At 46.6% G+C, this 20,454-nt stretch overlaps 1 protein-coding gene across 1 annotated transcript in view; it reads right to left on the bottom strand.

Moving 5' to 3' along the window:
- Positions 1-16,290: 16,290 nt before the first annotated feature.
- Positions 16,291-20,454, bottom strand: part of C1H8orf74 (chromosome 1 C8orf74 homolog) — a 32,634-nt gene continuing 28,470 nt past the window's right edge. Inside the window, exon 4 of the mRNA XM_077332198.1 lies at positions 16,291-17,097. Coding sequence (XP_077188313.1) covers positions 16,834-17,097 — 264 coding nt within the window. The 3' untranslated portion in view covers positions 16,291-16,833. The remainder of the gene's footprint in view (positions 17,098-20,454) is intronic.

Below are 20,454 nucleotides of genomic sequence, written 5' to 3'. Positions count from 1 at the left end.
ATAAATATGTTATAATAATTTAATATCTGACAAAAGGGAGTAATAATTAAAAAGAGAAGGCAGAACTGATGGCCAAAAAATGGAACTTCCATGTTCAGAGACAGTCTGTGTTCTGTGCAGAAGGAAATCAGGACACAGCAGTGTTAGACAGATGATAAGTTTAATAATAAAAAGTCCATTTTCTGCCAGAGTTACTGCTACCACTCTCAAGTTTACTGTGAAATCTGGAGTGAATCAGCATCACATGGATCTGCGGATGTAGCTGCAACTAAACCTCATACTCTCTCCTGGAATTGAAGAAAACTTGTCAGAATTTTACATGTCCCTGAAATATGTAACAGTAATGAAAGTGACTTTTGAAAGCTGTTTGGTTAAACCTGAAAATACAGCCCCCCCCCCCACACACACCCTTTCCAGGGAGAAAGATATCTTTATTTTCATTTCAGTTTTTCTTCATGCTGAATATTCCCCATTGAAATGAATTCATCTTCCATGATGTTGTTGTTTAACTCTATCGCACACAAACTGAGCCCTCATCATGTAGCAGTTGGAAAGTCAGACTAAAATCTGGAAGGCCCAGGTCTGAATTCCCATTCTGCACTGGACCATGCTGGGTAATCTTGGGCCAGTTGCTCTCGAGTGTGTGTGTGTGTGTGTGTGTGAGAGAGAGAGAGAGACCATACATAAAATATAAACAGCGTTCAAGAAACAAAACCCAGGCAAATAGATGACAATGCACAAAATTACAAAGAAAGAAAGTGTGCTCCTGAGTTAACTTTGTGGACCTAGAAGAGTACAACTCCATTTCGGGTTGCACTGTCAAAGTGTCCTACTAGCATATCGCTGTTTGGTTTGTTTTTTTTTTTAATGTACAGCTTAATGTTTCACAGAACCCTTGGGTTGAAAGGCCCAGACAGGCCATCTAGTCCAACCCCCTGGTCAATGCAGGATCAGCCCAGTTTGCCAGAGTCCGACTCATTCTTTTATACTCCCAATTATTCACAGAAAGTGATACAAACTTTGCAAAGATGTGATGAAGCAGGTTTTCACTGTGGTGAAATGGCTGTCCCCACATCCTTAGTGGAAGTAACTTCTTCATATTTCAGTCTGACAGGCCGAGAACACAGCAGAAGGATATGCCCAATGTTTATTTTATTACATTTATATACCACCTTCCCTTGTGGCTCAAGGCGGTTTACAATGAAGATTTGTCGTGCAATCAGTAAACATGATGATTATGAACTTATAACATTTTTAACAGTGGAAGAACTGATATGAACTTATAATATTTCTAACCGTAAACATAACATTATTATTTAAAAGCCTCCGAATTTTCCTCAGCATATTGAAACACAGGTAATGAGGTACATTACAAAACATGGCAAAACTCTTTCCAGTCATTGGCTTTAAAATTCTAATCAGTCCTCTTTCACCTGTCTTATTTGATCCCTGGAAACCCTGCAGACACCTGACTGGAATTTTGCCTCCTTTCTAGGATGCAAAGCCAAAGAGGTAAACTAGCCCTGAGAGCAGAAGCAAGAGCTGTCATCCAGATGTTTTAACTAGCCTGTCACAGTGAGCCAGTATATTTTATGTGTGCTATGCCTGCATTTTGCTCACCTGGAATACGTGCGTTGGCACAGACAGTATCGCTAATGAAGAAAAGCATAAGCTCCCAAACAGAGAGCAGTTCTTCAGAAACATTTCAGATTAGGAAAACAGCATTAGGGAAACCTAGGGTTTCCAGCTCTGGGTTTGGAAGCTCTGGAGATTTTGAAGCCAAGCTGGTTTTTATATCCTGCTTTTCACTATCTGAAAGAGTTCCAAAGCAATTTACAATCTCCTTCCCTTCCTCTCCTCACAACAGACACCCTGTTAGGTAAGTGGGGCTGAGAAAGATCTAACAGAACTGCTCTGCGAGAACCGCCCTAAAAGAACAGTGACTAGGCCAAGGTGGCTGCATGTGGAGGAGTGGGGGACCAAACTCGGCTCTTCAGATTAGAGACTGCTGCACTTAACCACTGCATAGAATCATACAATCACAGAATTGGAAGGGGCCATAAAAGCCATGTAGCCCAGCCCTTGCTCAATGAAGGATCAGTCTAAACCATGCACACTAGCTCGCTTTTGGGGGTGGGGCTTGAGGACAGCAGGATTTGGGGTGGTGAGGGATATCACTGGACATAATACCATTCAGCCCACCTTCTGAAGAAGCCATTTCCTCCAGGCAAATTAAACTCTCTTGCTTGGAAGTCAGTTGTAATCCTAGAAGATCTCCAGCCACCACCTGGAGGTTGGCAACCCTAGAGAGCCCCCACATCCTGACTGTTCCAGTCCCCATCTAAATTGTCCCAGTGTCCAGTCCCCACTAAATTGTCCTTGGTATCCCTGGGGCAGCCTTTCTCGCCTTTTTTGCCTTTGAGAAACCCCTGATACATTCTCCAGGCTTCGAGAAACCCCAGAAGTGATACAGACCCTGCAGAATATAGTTGGGAAGCAGAGCTGTGGAAACACCCACTGGGGCCCCTCCCCTTCCCACCCCCCTCCAAGCTCATCATTGGCCACGGGGGGGGGGGGGTTCAACATGACCATATGTGGTCACATCACCTGATCATTGTTTAACACATTTAAAAATATATAATCAATTAATTCACTCCCACCCATTTGGAAATTCAGAAACCCCAGAGCTCCACCAACCCTGGGTTGAGAAACCCTGCTATGGCCATATCACCTCATAAATGTTTAACATATTAAAAATATTTTTAATTTTTTAAAAATTAATTTTTAAATTAATACATCCCCACCCATTCAGGAAACCCTTTCAGGGCTGCCTAGAAGCCCCAGGGTTTCACAAACCTATTGGATTATATCTACAGGCCGCCCTCCTTCGCTGCTCAGAGCAGTTTGCAATGGAACTTTGTGGAAAAGGGTGCATTGTAAATAAACGCATTGGCTTGAACACGCATCACAGTTTTGATAACAGGAACATGTGTGCAATAGAAGTGGTTTACAAAAAACAGCATTTAACAATAGGACAGTTTGCTCCTATTTCATCATGTGCCCATAACAAGTTTGCAGGGCTGGCTGGAAACATGACAGCTTTCTAGCCAACATTTGGTTCCCCGCCAAGGGAAGGCGTTTACGGATACAGAAAACTGCTGCTTTCAACTATCACAACCCCTCCCAAGCCCATGAGCAGAGATTTTTTCTGTAACAAAACTGCAACATGCAGGGCATCTCAATGGCTTCAGAACAGCTCATATTGACTGAAATGGATAGGGTGCCAGCTTCAGCAAGGCCAACCAAATGCCCACCATTAAATTCCTGTCCCTCAAGGCTATTAAAGGCGAGCAATGAGAGAATCATAGAATCATAGAATCATAGAGTTGGAAGGGGCCATACAGGCCATCTAGTCCAACCCCTTGCGCTATTCAGGATCAGCCCTAAGCATCCTAAAGCATCCAAGAAAAGTGTGTATCCAACCTTTGCTTGAAGACTGCCAGTGAGGGGGAGCTCACCACCTCCTTAGGCAGCCTATTCCACTGCTGAACTTAGGATCCCCCCTTCAGGAGATAATCAGCCCCTCCCTTTGACACGATAATTCCTGGAGGGGTTGAAGCAGGCAGTTGCCCACCCATTGCTGAAGAAACCATCATTTGATCTGCAGGAGCCCTCCAGCTACCTCCCCCTTTCTCATCTCACATTTTTGGGGAAGGTGGTGAAAAGGGCAGCCACTGTTACCCGAATTGCGTGTACACGTGTCCTTGAACACGTGTATTTGAACTGTAGGGAGATCAGCCACATTAATGAGAGAGGGGGGTAGCTAGTGTTCTAGGATCATTGCCTACGTATACGAGGGTAATTACACCTGTAGGAGCTCAAGGCAGGCACAAATGTAAATGGTAAAACAATAAATATAAGCTTTATTGAAAGAAAACAACAAGAAGCACAAAAATAGCTAACGCATCTACAGACAGTCGTACAAATAAAAGGGAAGAAGGGTGGAAGGCTCGGTATAATTACCTGTCTGAAGAATGGAGAGCCAGAAGAAGCAACACAAACCAGTGTGGGAGGTTCCAATGGGTCCCAAGTTGGAAAGCATTTAAAGTGGCTGTGTGAAGCCACGGTTTATATGGCGTTTTGGGGAGAGGGCTACATGACAAGACCCAGGTGATCACATGATGCGATTTTCCATGGGTCAGGATGTTGGACAATGCCTTCGCCAAGTCCAGAGATGGCCAGAGATGGGCTTAAACGAAGGTGTTAATTGGTCTCAGAAAGAGAGCCATCATGTCTCAATGGGTCTAGCAGCTAGGATTTGGGGAAGAGATTTCCCCTGGCAAAGGGGCCAAGTGTGAATATGTTGCAAGACAGAGAGGTTTGCCTAGGAGCCCCTGGGCAGACAGGATTGAGCCTGTCCACTCAATCAGCAATACAGTGGGGTGGGTGGTAAGATGGAGAGCAAGATTTGAGCCAGGAGGCACCTGGATTGGGCAGAGGCTGTCATTCTGAACCTAAGGCAGAGAGCAAGATTTCTAAGATGGGGTCTGGCTGGCTTGGCAGACTTTAGCAGTGTCATGGCTTTGGCTTAAGCCTTGACTATTGAGGAGTGTCATTGGTTGTAGAAGACAGCATGCCTATCTGTGAGGCAGGTGGTCCTTGCATACTTAATACCACAGACCAGTTATTAGTATTCCTAGATGAAGCTTCAATCTTGGACACATACCAGTTGGGCTTCTGGCCTGACCCTTGGGTGGAAACAGTGCTACCTGCCCTGACGGACAACCTCTAGTGCCATTTGGATTAGGGAGGGTCGGCATGGCTTGTATTGCTAGACCTTACCACAGCATTTGACATAGTTGATCATGAGTTTCTAGCTTGCTGCCTCACTGACACCAGAGCCCTCTAATGGCTGATCTTCCTTCTCAGGGATCGTATCCAGAGAGTAGATGTTGAGGAGAGTCAATTGCACTGCTGCCAACTCCCATATGGAATGCTGCAGGGAGCGGTCCTCTCCCTGATTTTATTTGACATCTTCATGTGCCTTCTTGCCCAGCTGATTTGGGAGTTTGGGCTCAGGTGTTATCAATATGCAGGTGACACCCAGCTCTTCCTCCTGATGGATAGCTGCCCAGATTCAGCCGCAGAGTCCTTTGCTGGATGCCTGGAAGCAGTGATGAAATGGATCAAGCAGAGTCATCTAAAGCTCAACCCTTCAAAGACGGAGGTCCTCTGGCTGGGGAGGAGGGGACTAAGCGGGGAAGCATACTTGCCATGCATGGACTGGGTGCAACGGATGGTTGCACACTCAACCAGGAACTTGGGTGTGATCTTCGACACCTCCCTTTCCATGGAAGCACAAGTAATGTAAATATCAAAACTGGCATTCTTTTATCTATACCAAGCCAAGCTACTAGCACCCTACTTGACCCTAGAGCGCCTGGCCACAGTCATTTATGCAACAGTCACTGGACTAGACTTCTGTAACTTGTTCTATGATGGTCTGCCCTTATCCCTGCTCCAGAAACTGCAGTTGGTCTAGAATACAGCAGACTGGATCCTCTCCAAAACACCTTGGAGGGCCCATATATGACTTGTGCTTCAGCAACTGCACTAGCTCTCAGTTGAATTCCAGATCAGGTTTAAGGTCTTGATTCTTACCTTTGAGGCTATTCACCCCCACCCCCACCCCCAAGAGCATTATGCTCAGCCAATTCCAACTGGCTAGTGATATCTGACCCCAAGGAAGTATGTCTGGCCTCAACCAGGGCCAGGACATTGAGTGTCCCGGCCCCTGCTTGGTGAAATGAGCTCCCAGAAAAGATCTGGGCCCTGTTGGGGTTGACACCGTTCTGCAGGGCCTATAAAACAGAGCTCTTCCACCAAGCTTTGGGTTGAGGCTAGTGAACTAGGAACATCTACTGGGCCCCACCAAAACTGTTGAATCAACAGTTGTAAATGTTTTTAATAACAGTTTCATTAAATTTTAACGAGGATAATTTCACTTTTACTATACTGTACATGCTATTTTATACATGTTGTTCGCCACTTGAGGGAGGGCACTATACAAGTTTAATAACAAATCATAATAATAATCTATAGCTTATGTACATTGCATAAAGAAGATTCCCAAAGTCTTCACTCTGGAGAAAGACAAGGCAAGGTCTTTCTTCAGGTCTGTTCTCTGAAAGCCACTAACTGAAGATTCCTGGGATTGAATTTGGGACTTTTGGTATGCAAGACTGGAAGCCTACCACTGAACCATGACCCCGCCCAACAGACCTGGATTTACACACGGGCTAAGTAAACTACCGTTTAGGGCCTCGGATTATGATACAGCTACAAAAAAAGTTACTGATATTACTTAATTACCATTCCCCAAATAAAGCAATGGGACCAGCAAAACTTCTCATAGTTTTAGGACCTCTGTACATCTTATGCAACTTCATCTCCCAAACATAGGTGTATTTTCTATCCCAGAAGTAACCAGGGTGGGTTTTCAATATCTGTTATCTGTATTTGTTTCCTGTTCCCTGTAAACTGCCCTAAGCGCTTGGGAGAGGGCAGTATATAAATATTAATTAATTAATTAATTAATTAATTAATTATAAGTGGAGCAACCCCCCCCCCCCGAATCTGGGGTGTAATGCAAGGAAGGGCCACAAGAGACAAACACTGACCCACCCCTTCCTGCCACCCTCTTACAATCTGCCCTAGTTCATAAAATCAGCATTTCATAGTCCATCTTCCAGAGCTGCAACTCCCTCCAGGGGATCTGACCTCTGCAGTCTGGAGACTAGTGGTAATTCCAGTAGAATGACAGGGCCCGCCTGGAATTTGGTAACCCTACTCAGTAGACAGTCCATGCTGAAATTCCCTCTCGCTGCATCTCTGGAGGAAACATCTAATAAAGTCAGACTGTTCATTGGATGCCTTATTAATAAAATCTAGCCTTCTTCCTTCCTGTCTGCTGCATGCTGTCTGATTGCGTTGTTGTTGTTGTTGTTGTTGTTGTTTTCTGTTTTGTAATCTGCCTTGAGTTTGCCAGGGAGAAGGGCTGGCTATCCATGAAGTCAATAAATGTCCACATCACAAACATATCCATTTAGCTGCCATGGATTCTTCCAAAGAACCTCGGACATGGGAGTTTAGAGAGGGTGTTGAGAATTCCGGTAGATCTGCTTAGTCTTACATCATAGAGTTTTTTGGAGATTGGGAAGGATTAAGTTTACAATGCATTATTTTTATTTAGTACATTTTCATCACTCTTTACATACCTTAAATGTGTTACACTTATAACCTACTCTTCCTCCGAGAAATGCAGGCAGCAGATACGGTCCCTCCCATCTTAGCCTCACAAAACTCTGCTGATGGCTGAGAGATTGTGAATCGGTCCAAGGTCACCCAATGAGGTTAATTTTCCAGCATCTCCTGATTCTGGTCTGATGAAATAGTCACCACAACACTGTCTCCTGTTTTATCCTCACAACAGTCCCGTGAGGTAGGTTAAACCGAGAGGGGGGGGATGTCCAAGGACATCCACGAAACAACACTAACGATGGGAGATTTGAAACCAGGGCTAAAACTGTTTTTTCTTTCCTGGTTTGTATCCTGCTGAATTCAGATCGATTTGAATCTGAGTCTTTGTGCTTCTCCCCCTGACTTGAAATAGAAATCCATCTTCATGAGGCTGTGAGTGGGCAAGCGAGTGGGGGGTGGGCGGGCGGGGGTGCCGAGTGGAGATGAGACAGCAGCAGCCTCTTACAGAATAAGGCAAATCTCTGCTGCAAGAAGTGTGGATTCTGGAGCACAGTCACCTTAAACCTTTTAAAAAATAAATCTTGTACCCAGGAACTAGGAATTCTTTGAACTGATGCCCAGCCAATCAGGAACAGACTGCCTTGTTAAAGTGTTGGAGCCACAAGGCAGCAACAAGTTATTTCGGGGACAGCAGCCAGCTGCATGCTTACTCATGCTGAATTTTCAAATATCGAGGGTTATATCCACTCCAGGATACTGCGGAGGAAAGGTAGGGTCACTCCGGATCAATCATGCTTGTTGCCGATGAAAAATTTAAATCGCCCCAAATCAAAATGGAAATCGTATTCAGTGTAGACAGCAGGGATTGAATTGACCTGGGGTCGGAATAAAAGTTCCATGCAGATTCAGCTCAAAACCAGCATACTAACTGCTACTCCATACTGTCTGTAAATAAAACCCTGTGTTGCAAGGAGAACCCAGTCTCTCTAGAATGCGATGAGGAGTGTTGTTTGTAAACTTTTCAGGTGTACATTCCAATGTATCATTATTTTTTAATGAAATGTTCAGTAGCATTTAATTGCTTTATTAAACGGCATGCCTGGGAAGTGCTGATGGATCCTGTCTAATAAAAGTTGAATTGCATTACTCCGACCTGACAGTTTCGTGTCATTGATGGCTTATTGACTGAGACAGGTGCGTGTGGAGGAATGGGGCAATTGTGCAAGAAACGCTGTGGTCTTTCCAATCCTACCTCAGATGCGAGAGGGAGAGAGGGGGCACGGAGAGGGAGAGGGAGGGAAAGAGGGAGAGAGGGAGGAGAGAGGGAGGGAGGGATGGGGAGGGAAAGGCCTTGCTCAAAGCACAGGTGTCTGGCTTGCCCAGGAGACAGAACGTGTTGTGTCAGTAATGTCATTATCACACAGAAACCATCTTGCCACCCGGTGATTACATAAACTCTCATCAAAGTGAGATGAAGAAGCTAATTGCAAGCCACCCCCAGGTTGCCTTCTTGTGGTTTTCCACATGCTCCAAACCTCCAGCTATTTTATATTGTCTTTGGTGTCTTGTACAGATCCTGGGGCAAGCAAGAAGCTCAGGCAAGAAAAAGAGGCCTTCACAAGGGGCATTTAATCTCCTGCCACTTGCTCTCTTGTTTAGCATGCAGTTCACGATTTGCTTCCTCTGGAGAAGGAAGGCTGCAGTCTTAAAGCATGCCTGCTCTCGCAGACTGTTGTGGGGGTCAAATGGAGGAGGGAAGAATCACATGTCACCCTGAAAGCTTGCATGTGCAGGGCCTCCACCCCCCCCCCACCATGGTACAAATAATGCCTCTCCAGCATTATTTACGTTCAGGAAAATGGTACAGGGGCAGGCAGAAGGCACTCCTGATCCAAATTGGGTCACCGAGGCACTTGTAAATGGGTTTTCCCCCTGTGAATTTGCAGGGGCTGTATGGCTGCAGATCCCTGTGTACAATGTCATGTGTATTTTGGTCCTGGGAGCAACTGGCCCAAGATGACCTAATAATCTTTCACAACAGAGGAGGGATTCAGATTCAAGTCTCTCAGATGCTAGTTGAGAATTCTAACTTCTGTTCCATACAGGGATGTTTACCACATGGAGGACATCGCGTTGGGCTGCCGCCTGGTGTTTGGGCTGGGGCAGATTGCCCTACCGCTTCCTGATCCCATACAGGGGAGTGTTTGCCCCACTGCACCCCGTCTGCTTCGAATTTCTGCTCACACACAGCAGCTGGGGCGGCGAAGTTCAATACCATGCTCTTAAAACAAACAAACAAACAAGCAATGCCCCAGGATCTGCTACTGCACTGTGTAGCACAGTGGAGCCACTTGGAGCATTTCTTTTGTCCCTTCTGGGATACCGTACTTGGGTGTGGTGGGGAGCAGCTGGGGCCAATTCTTCTGCAGCTGCATGGTCCAGGCCCAACATAGGCATTGTTGATGTCCGTGCAATCTGCTTTCCCTTGCCGCAGGACAAATGAGGGCCTGAGTCAGGCTAGATCTGGGACGGCCCTGGATCAGCGCCAACATTGTGCGGAAGTGGGAATTTGGCCCGATCTACAATGAGCAGTGGGTCGGGCAAAATTCCCTGTATAGAAACGGTCTGGGTCTCACTAGCTGGTGGGGGGAGGCGGGAGAATAGCATTTTTTTTTAAAAACTACGGTCCCCCAGCATCATGCCTCTGATTCACATCCCCCCTCTCCCCCTGGCTGTTTTCTGAATTGAAATTCTACAATGCAGGATCCAATCACAGATCCTTTCTTTCACACCTAATTTGGCGCCAGGTGTTATTGTTTTAAATTGTATCAATCACTTTATTTATTAGTTTGTCACCTGTGGTGGTTTTCCAATTAGAAGCACATTAAAACAATTATAATACGAGGACAGCTATTAAAAAGAGCCATAAACTAGATTACAGCAGTGATCAATCAAACAGCAGTAAAACCTCCCCTGTCTTTTACTGTGAGGGATCCACTTATGCACCATAAGTTTCTTCCATTCTTTCCCTTTGCTCTCAAAAGTGTCAGATACATTCAAGTTATGTGGTGTAGTGGTTAAGGTGTTGGGTTAGGTGTCCTACTCTGTCAAGAATGGCGCCGGATCCCATCAGATCTTGGAAGCTGAGCAGGGTCGACCCTAGCTAGTATTTGGAAGGGTGACCTCCAAGGAATCCCAGGGTCATGATGTGGGGCCAGACAACGGCAAACCATCTGCCATCTTCTCTTCCCTGGCAGCCAGTCTTAGGATATCCTTGCTGCATTACGCACAGGCCATATGATAAATAGCAAATGAATACATAATCTGCCAAGAGAGTCCCTTGTGTTGCTTAGAGTCAATCCCTTTCTGTCTAACCTACCTTACAGTGCTGTTGTGAGGAAGGAGTGTGATATCCATTGCCCTGAAATCCTTGGAGAAAAGGTGGAATAAAAAAGTACTAAATAAAGAGGCAAAACAAAGGTATTTTTCTAGCAAAGCTTCTAAACCAAATATGATCCTGGACCGGGGTGGTCAAACTGCAGCTCTCCAGATGTCCATGGACTGCAACTATCATGAGCCCCTGCCAGCATGAAGCCCATGGACACCTGGAGAGTCGCAGTTTGGCCACCTGTGTTTTAGATGGACAGCTAAGGTGTTTTGTAGCGGGAAGACAATATAGGAGTCCAATGCCACCTTAAAACAAACCTGGACTCTGCTTTATTTTTCGTATGAGATGAGGAAGCAAGTGGGAGAGGGAACGGGAAATGGCTCACTTAGGGTTGCCACTGGGCAGTGTTTGTAAGACTGTGCCTTGGCAAAGACCGTCTGCTCTCAGTTCCAGCCAGCTTGCACAAGAATCTAAAGGCGCGCTGGAGGAGGAGGGAGGCCCTAGTCCAGCTGGGCACAGGGACACTCAGTTTTGACCTGTTTTATGTGGATCTTTTTGTCAGTACATATATTAACCACAAACGTTTCCATTGTCACGCTGTAATTATTATAACACTCAGACTCTCAGTGGCTCTCCTGGGTCTCAGGTATAAACTTTTCACGTCACCCCCAACTTGATCTATAGATGCAAAGATTCCAGGGACTGAGCCCAAGAAGTGGTGCATGCAAAGCAGATCCTCTGCATCTGGGCCACGGCTCCTCCTTGCCAGGTACTTTCATCATAAATAAGGATGCCAATATCTGACATGGGTGAACCACCAATATTACTTTCCTATGTGCACGTAAGGCTATGTTGCCACTCAGGCAGGGCTGTTTAGAGCAGTTGTCCCCAACCCGCCGGTCCGGGGACCAGGACCAGTCCGTGGATCATTCAGTACCAGGCCGTGGCTCCTCCTCACCCTCCTCCTCGGCTGCTGCCTCATGGGTGCCCTGCCACTCTGCCGCCAGCTCACCTTTAGTGCTCTCCAGCGGCCGCCATGGCTGGGGCTCCCCCTCAGTGTGGCACTACGCAGCTGCTGCTAGCAGCGTCCCCCAGTGGGTGGCAGGAAGTCAGGGGCACTGATGGGAAAGCAAGTGGAGCAGGGGCCCAGGTGGCGGCGACGTCCATCGGCAAAAGAATACCCCCCCCCCGGGCCTCAGTAAAATTGCCAAGTGTTGACCGGTCCCCGGTAATAAAAAGGTTGGGGACCACTGGTTTAGAGGATGCTCTTGGCTGTGAGTCCTTGGGTCCTTCCAGGTAAAGAGGGTTTGGCTGTTGGGACACACCACTCACAAGCAGGACTCCTCTGTGACTAAGGTTGCCAGCTGTAGGTTTGGAGACTCCTGGAGATTTGGAAGTGGAGCCAAGCGAGGGCAGGGTAAGGACCTCAGTGGAACATAATGCTATGGAGTCTGCCCTCCAAAGCAGCCCATTTTCTCCAGGGAAACATGGAGCTCAGATGTAATGCTGGGAGATTTCTAGGAGTCTGGCAATCCAAGCCACAGCACAAGAAGTGTGGTGGGTGACCATCGCAGCAAACTGTTGCGCTGTCTCTTTCTCCCAGTCTCTGCTTCTTCTGCTCTCGGTTTAGTGCTGCAAAGATCAACCAGGTGTGTGTGTGTGTGTGTGTGTGTGTGTGTGTGTGTATGGGGGTGGAGGGATGCTACTGTCTAGACAGCACCTTCAAAACCACATTGAGTCAAAGGGAAGGAAGTGGCCTTCTTATATGGCCTGCAGCGGCGGTTCTATTGTGAGGTCCTCCAGCAGTGAGTTTGGAGTGCTCTGAAGTGGGCGACCAACACATCCGACCCACAAGGGAGTTTTCCTGCACAAGCAGCACTGAAGTGCCTGGGAGCTGTTTCAAGAACATGGAAGAATACCGAAGCTGGGGAAGACGTTACTCTAAAAAAGAAAAGTCAAGGCCGTTCAGACGAAAGCCCAAATATTGCTCTGAGAGCGTAGTGATTGTAAGGCATCATTACATCACCTTTCCCGGATGGCCCCTGGAACTTAGCCCACGAGCGAATGACTGTGTTTCCCTGAGCGATCATTTCCTTGAAGTCAAAGAAACAGGTGGCGATCTTCCTTGGCTGCCAAACCCAGAATTTATGGAGGTAGAAATCTGTCAGCCAAAAAAGGAAATAGGGATGTTGCTTCGCTTTTCTGCAGCCTTCCAATCCGGAGCCCTCAAAGGCCTTGCTTCGAAGACTTCTGCCACAAACGTGGACCCTTGGCTAGCCTACTCATAAGCCAAGGACTTAGAAAACACCCCCTGAAGAACTGACTCATCTTGCCAAGTTTTAGACTCTAGGGAAACTTACTATAGACAGAGGTAAGCAGTGACATCAGGAGATTCCTGCCTAACTCTGCTAATCCCAAGGACTGCTCCCCCACCCCACCCCATGCAGGACATTATATAGCCATTGAGACTTTGGCAGAGTTCTCATGTGTCTCAACTGCCCTAGGTCTTGGCTCATGCAGGGAAGGGCAAATCCAGACACGAGGGTGGAGGTGCTTGAACAGAGTCTCTGTCTTATTTTTTAGTACATAATTGATATGCAGGGGCCTGATTCAGGTTGGGACTGAGGCGTTAGAGGAGAGGACTATTTCAGGTTCTGAGAATGGCATGGAAGCCCTCCTGCTCTTTGGTTCCAGTCAGAATTGGGTCTGCACACCTGCCTGATTTTTAAACAGGTGTTATTGCTGGAGACCTCCATCCCCAGGACTTCCTGCATCACGAAGGAGGGTTCTGCCATACCTATTCAGACTGGGCAGGTGGAGGTTAAAGTTCCCTTTTCCCGTGTCTCAGCTATGGGTGAGCAGAGCCAGTGCTGGCAGCCCTTCAGTCTTATGTGTCACAACCGCTCAAAATTAGGTGCTGACTAGGGATTTGCCTTAATTGCTTGTAATAACAGTTCTAGGAAGGAATGTTCACTGGTGGCAGTCAGAAGCTAGGCTAAATCGGGAGACCAAGAAGCGAAGGAGAAAGCTTGGAGGGAGAAGGAGGCGGCATTCCAGTATTTACAAGTCCGTTAGATACACAAAGCCGGCAGCCCTTGCTCAGAAAACTTTCTCCCACTCTGATCTGTCGGGCGAAGGAAAGGAGTGTCTTTTCCCCAAAGGACAGGCAGGCTCCTGCCGTGTTAAAAAGAAGGCTTAAGACGCTCTGCTGTGTGTTTTCCTGCCAAATCCTGCCTGGAGGTGACTTTTGCTGCTGAGACTAAGAAGAGGATGTGTCCAGCACTGTTTCCTGTCTGATAACAGTAGCCGGCCTCTCCAACCGGATGTTATGAGTCCTGGTGCTACCTTTATGCTTTCAGCTGAGGATTGAGGGGAAAATCAGGAATTGTTTGTGCTTTTTTGTGGGTGAGGGGAATAACGTTCTGGTTTCTCCCTTCTTCCTCCCTGTGAGAGGCAGCAGGGTGTAGCGGTTAGGAATGGTGGCCTCTAATCTGGAGAACTGGGTTGGATTCCCTGCTCCTCCACGTGCTGCCAGCTGGGTGACTATGGGCCAGTCACAGTTCTCTTAGAGCTGTTCTCATAGAGCAGTTCTGTTAGTCCTGTTGGCCACCCTGATTCTGAATTTGCACTTTTGCTTTATAATTTAAAAACACTTTATAGTCTTTATGTTCTCCCATAAAGCACTGCAGTTTGCTATCATGGCAACACCATTTTCCCTCTGAAAGTGCCTTAGAAACACTACTAGCTCTATCACAGAGTTCCCCCTGTAATTACCTTCATCAAAAATGCAGTGGGGAAGCCCTTTTGATTGAGTGTCCCATCCTAAAGTGGATGCCCTGTTCCTTTTCCTTGCCTCTACCACATTATTTCCCTGCATGCCATTGCTTTTGATTACGAGAAAGTTTGAAGTTCTGTCCTTCAGCATCATTTCTTCCCAGGAGCATTGGAGTAAATAGAACACCAGCCCTATCAGGAAGGAAACTGTCAGATCTGCTCAGATGATGGGGGCTAGCCAATATAGTGTCTGATCTTCCCCTAAAACCCCCAGGAATGGGGGGGGGGGAGAGAGGAGACTCTAAAACAAGTATGGCTGAGAAGACTGCCAGCGATGGGGGTAGAAGGGTGGGACTCAGAATCTGACCTACTTTCCTGTTTGACTTGCTGAAAGAAGCTCTGGAAAGGGTTCTCTCAAGAGGAAGAACTGGGTGGGAGTAGAGGGCAAATGCCATCCTGACATGCACTGGCTCTTGCCTAAAATAGCTGTTGTTTTTTTTAGTATGCTCCTCAATCTGCTATACTAGATACCTTGCCAAATGTATTCTATTTATTTATATGGATTTTTAATTTCCACCCATAAAGGCCCAGGATTATTTAAATCTATCCAGCAGGAGAACTGCACATAATGGCTGGAGGACCGATGGGATCTGAGATCTGCTGGCAAGAAGGGCCAATGAAATGTGCTTTGAGGGTATAAATGTGTTACCTCCCGGCTCAGCCTTTCAGCCCGATCTACACTGTCATCTCATTGGATCCTAGCATCTGATCCCTGCCGGAATTTTCTCTTGGGTCGTGTCTGTACCACAGACTGACTTATAGATGCTGACTCCTTGGCTAATTTTGCTAAACCTGGCACCTCTAGAAGCCAAAGCCCAGTTTATATCTGCAGGAGAACGAAGTGGTAGAGACCTGAAGAGAGTGTGGCCTGACAGATACCAGGCACAATTTGAAGCGAACCTTTAAAGCCCTTATGCGGGTTAGGTCAAGGGGATGAGAGGGGCCACCTCCACTCACTCACACAAGCCTGCCTGTGATGTAATTTTGGCAGCCCTGATAGGGCTGGTGTTCTATTTACTCCAATGCTCTTGTGTCGCCACAGCAAGCCAGGGCCTATTCAGCCACACACACACACCCCAACTTTGTAATCCCCTGCCCCAGAAGCCCCTCTTACTCCTTTGGGCTTTGGCTCAGGAAATTCTGGAAACATGTAAAGATTTTTGGTGGAGAGATCACTTGGGCATGAAATTGGGGTCACTGTGGGTGGGCAGGTAGTTGTGAGTTCTCACACTGTGCAGAGGGTTTGGAGTAGATGACCACAGAGATCCCTTCAAACTCTACGATTCTGAGGTTCTGTGTTTCTAAATCCCATCCAGAGAGCTCGTGAACTGAACTCCTGACGTGATGTTGACTGCTCTTTCTGCCCATGGCTTATGCTGTTGATTTGTGCAGGTGCTGCTTCTGTGACTGTACTGCTGACAGCTATACTACTTGGGGTCCCCCCCCCTCCCCAGTGTCTTTACATTTTTCTGTTACTTACCTGCCCTGAGCCAACCAGGAAGGGCAGGCTATAAAAATAAAGTTATCATTATATTTACTCTGTTTTAAGCTTTTAATGTAAGCTGTCTCGAGTGTTATTTTAATACAGAAGCAGGGTAGACCTTTTCTAAATATTTAACTAAGGCAGAGTACAGTCTTCAGTGAAAATGGGGGAAGGCATAGTCTTTGGTGTTAAAATTGGGGGGGGGGTGTATTTGAAATGTAGCCCTGTTTTTATTTGTGAGATGCTGACAATTTTGTCAGTGGAATTTCACAGAGCAGCCAAGGCTGTTTTTTAATTAAAAAAGAAACAGGCATGAGTTTAAAAAGATGATCCACCTTTCAATTTATTAGGAGCAGCGTGGGTCTTAAGTACATTCAGAGCACCCTTCAGTTTCGGGTCCCTTCCTAAGAACCATCCCACAATGGCTTCCAAATACCCACCCATGTGTAGGCGTAACCCACATACACACAGGCTTAGGTTCGTTGGTTTGTAGATCTCTGTTTTGTTCATGAGTGTAAAGCGTTGTGGGCCAAGGTCTCACAGAGCTGGTCAAACCTATGCCTGGGCCAAACCACTTCTGACTACTGGTGGAGCCTCTTCCATAAAAAAAAACAAAACAAAAATCCCTGCCCATTGAACATTAGCAGGTCAAGAAAATTAGGCTATAATCCTCCCTCATTTTATGTAAGACAGTTTTGGGGATGCTTTTGTTTGTTTGTTATATGTGTATTCTATCATAAGACACCACCTGCAGTTTGAAGTGGCACATCTCAGTCAGACCCTAACCATTTCATTATGCCCTAGACTCCAAGACGGAAGGCAGAACTGGGGAGGAAAAGAGGCCCTAACGTGGGGGTGGCAATGCCAATTATTTCTTCTTTTTCTTCTTCTTGTCTTCCACACCCTCCTCCTTTTTCTTCGTTTTCTCCTTCTTCCTTGAAGTTTTGCTGGGTTTCCTTTTCTCTTCAGGGGTGGGTGGCGGAGGGTATGGGACTGGGGGGTTCAGCAGCAGGGTCTTCTTTTGGAGCTTTAACTGCAAGATTTCAAAGGTGGTCTGGATCTCATTCTGGAGGATCTCACACAGACTCTGGATCTGGGTCTTAATGGCTTCTTTGACAAGGTATGTCAGAACCTGGAAAGCAAACCAACATGCACATGGGTTTCTGCTTAATTAACATGGATGATTGAGGAAAATGTACCTAAGCAGTGCTGAAGAAGAAGAAGAAGAAGAAGAAGAAGAAGAAGAAGAAGAAGAAGAAGAAGAAGAAGAAGAAGAAGAAGAGAGTTGGTTCTTATATGCTGCTTTTCTCTATCCAAAGGAGGCTCAAAGCGGCTTACAGTCACCTTCCCTTTCCTCTCTCCACAACAGACACCCTATGAGGTAGGTGAGGCTGAGAGAACCCTGATTTCACTGCTCGGTCAGAACAGCTTGATCAGTGCTGTGTTGAGCCCAAGGTCACCCAGCTGGTTGCATGTGGGGGAGTGCAGAAATGAACCCGGCTCTCCAGATTAGAAGTCCGCACTCTTAACCACTACACCAAACTGGCTGCAATCTACTTGCCAAACCAGTCGTCTGCAGTAGCCTCAGAAGGGGTCTGGAGGGAGAACTGAACTGCCCCTTAGCTTACCTGTAACTCTGGGCTGAATACAGAGGACCACTTGCTCTGAGGCAGCATGCCAGGATTTGCATGGAACTATGAATGGTTGCCAGTTGTGTAAATAGGGGCAAGGTGCATACTTTCCAGCTTTGAGTTTGCACCGTCAGAAGTCCTGATTTTGAAAGGCACATGTTGGTGCATCCTGAACAGTGGTGGGCAAACTGTGGCCCTCCAGATGTTCATGGACTACAATTCCCACTAGCAAATGCTGGCAGGGGCTCATGGGAATTGTAGTCCATGGACATCTGGAGGGCCACAGTTTGCCCACCCCTGATCCTGAAGATGTTACTCTCTTTGCACAAAACAGCCTCATATATTGGGAGGATCAGAAGCAGTATGCAGTCCTGTTGCCTAGTTTTGAAGCACCTAAATGTAATGTGGAGAGGGCTTTCCAAAGAGTTGAACCCACGCACAGTCTTGTGTCAGCTTGATTCTGATACTAGAAGTGAGCTGGAGTGGCCAGAAGATGGAGGATGGGGAGGGAACGGACCTTCAAACCCCTTTACCAGTGTCTACCTTTGCCTGTAAAATTTAGATCCTGACCTTCGGAATTGGGCAGGCATTTGGAAAACGGACATCGCAACTAGTATAGCCCAAAGAAGAAATGCTTCCCACATGGTTACGTACATACCACGGGACTTTATATATTAAGCTAGTAAAAATTGACTAAGAGGTACATTGCTATTGCTGTAAATACTCTAGGTGCAAAATGCACACTGAGGAGAACATAGTGGGCCATTTCGCACGGCTTCAAAGTAGCAGAATGGTTGCTATTTGGAAACGCTACTAATTTGCCATAACCCACGACGTCGTAGACAATCTGCAACAATCCTGAAACCAATCAGCAAAAAGCGCTTCGTTGTGGCGCTTTCAGGGGAATCCAGAAAAGTGGATTCACCCTCCGGATAGCGATACACTCCTGCAACCAATCTGCAACAGTAGCGCTAAAGACCTGTGCGTTACCATTGTTGCTGGTTCTTCAAAGTCCCTCCCCCTGGCTCTCTCCTCCAAACTTCCGGCGAAGCGATCGCCATTTTTTTTTCTCCGAGCGAGCGGGGATGCGAGCCTCTTTCTGTTTAGAGGCTTCCCTGGCTTCAGTCCTTCACCTTTAGTCACTAAGCACAAACCACTGAAAAGCCCGTTTGCTGAAATAAAGTCCCTTTATTTTTTACAAATAAATTCAGCCGAAAATCGGGCCCGTGAGAGGGGGGGGGTTTATCACTCGAGGCAGCGTGCAAACGATCATACAATCAAACGACAGCTCACATTAGGCAGCTGGATGGGTCTCTCCGTAGCAACGAATCTACCTAGATTCGTTGCTATGGGTCGTTTTTTTTAAAAAAAAAACCTTTCTTAAAGGGAAAGGGGCTGTTTGGGAGCATGCTAACGGCTGCCCATTGGCTGCTTGACGGCCAGGGGCGGGACGAGCTTGGCCATAGCGCTTCCTTTCTAGCGATTTCTGCCGAGACCGGAAGCCTGTGGGAAACGCTAAAAAACGCAACTGATTCCACTACAAAGGCAGGTATGCATAACGACGAATTCCACTATTTTAAATGGCGATTTTTCATTCCGCAAACAATTTGCAACAAAGATCCCTGTGCGAAAAGGCCCAGTATATCGCATTTTTCTCCTTTGCAAATTTGTTACTTACTACTTTCTGCTATTCATAAGTTTGTTTCAAAACAGACAGTGCAGCATGGAGCAGAGAAGCCACACAGGTCTCATTACATGGGCCAGGAAAGAGCGGAATAGGGGAATTCAGGAACAGGCAAATTATTAATGAGGATGGTGCACAGTGAATTCAATATCACCTGTAGCTAAGAAAAGGCAGTTTAGGGATAGGTTTGATAAAAACAGGAATCATGAGACAGACGAGGTGTGGAGACATCTGGAATTGTTTTATGCTAAGACAATTTCCAAGTGGATTATTACCCTGGTTTGATAATTTTGGGACGCTTTCCCTCCACGCCTTCTTCCCCCGACCATTTGTGTACTTACTGGGGTTTCTGCAGCTTTCCCATGAACTTCCTCTAATCTGCTTTGCTATACTTGCAGTAAAACAAGGATGGCTGCTGTGCGGGTGGGAAAATTTCGATTTTCTTGCCCCAATGGCAGCCATTTCCCCTGACATGTCTTGTTGCACAGAGGTAAGGGGAAAGGTGTGTCTCCAGAATGGAAGGAGATAGAGCCTTAACTTTTAAAACGAGAGCTGGGGATTCAGAGGACCTGTTAAACATGTTGTTATGACATCATGGTGGCAGAATGATATTCAATTACTTATTGAAAACAATGTGTGGGAGGGGAGATGGCTGTTGCTGGGAACTGGGGAAAGGAAACTTCAGGGAAACCTGCCATGGGGAAGTCCCATGGCCACAAGCTGCATCTGTAGCCACCCTAACAACCCCACTACATTTTGCTTAATAAAATCAGAGTCCAGTTCAGGGTGTGTGTTTTCGAGTGCGAGCACTCTTCCTCAGACATGTTGCTTATTTATTGAAATTTTAATATCCTACCTTTCTTTATGACTGAGCAACTGCCTCTCTAAATATGTCCCCTGAAGAGTGCAGTGATTGGCCAAATCCAGCTTGCTGGTGGTTCCTGTCCCCAAAGAAGTGTGTCTGGCTCCAACCCAGTGGAATGAGCTGCCAGCAGAAATCTGGGCCCCAAAGGAGCCAAAGGGCCAGCCAAATGGCACTCTTCCGAATGCACACAGGCCTCCCTCCCTGCTCCACAGCACCGTTGGAGTCCAGATTCCCTCATTTATGGGTGCTTATGTATGTTACAAAAAGATGACATTTTAACCCACTTTCTAGAAGAGCAAGACAGATACC

Source organism: Paroedura picta, chromosome 1, assembly GCF_049243985.1.
Source record: "Paroedura picta isolate Pp20150507F chromosome 1, Ppicta_v3.0, whole genome shotgun sequence".
NCBI classification, from domain to species: domain Eukaryota; kingdom Metazoa; phylum Chordata; class Lepidosauria; order Squamata; family Gekkonidae; genus Paroedura; species Paroedura picta.
Note: the sequence above shows the minus strand (reverse complement) of the source record. Positions and strands in the feature narration are given on the sequence as shown.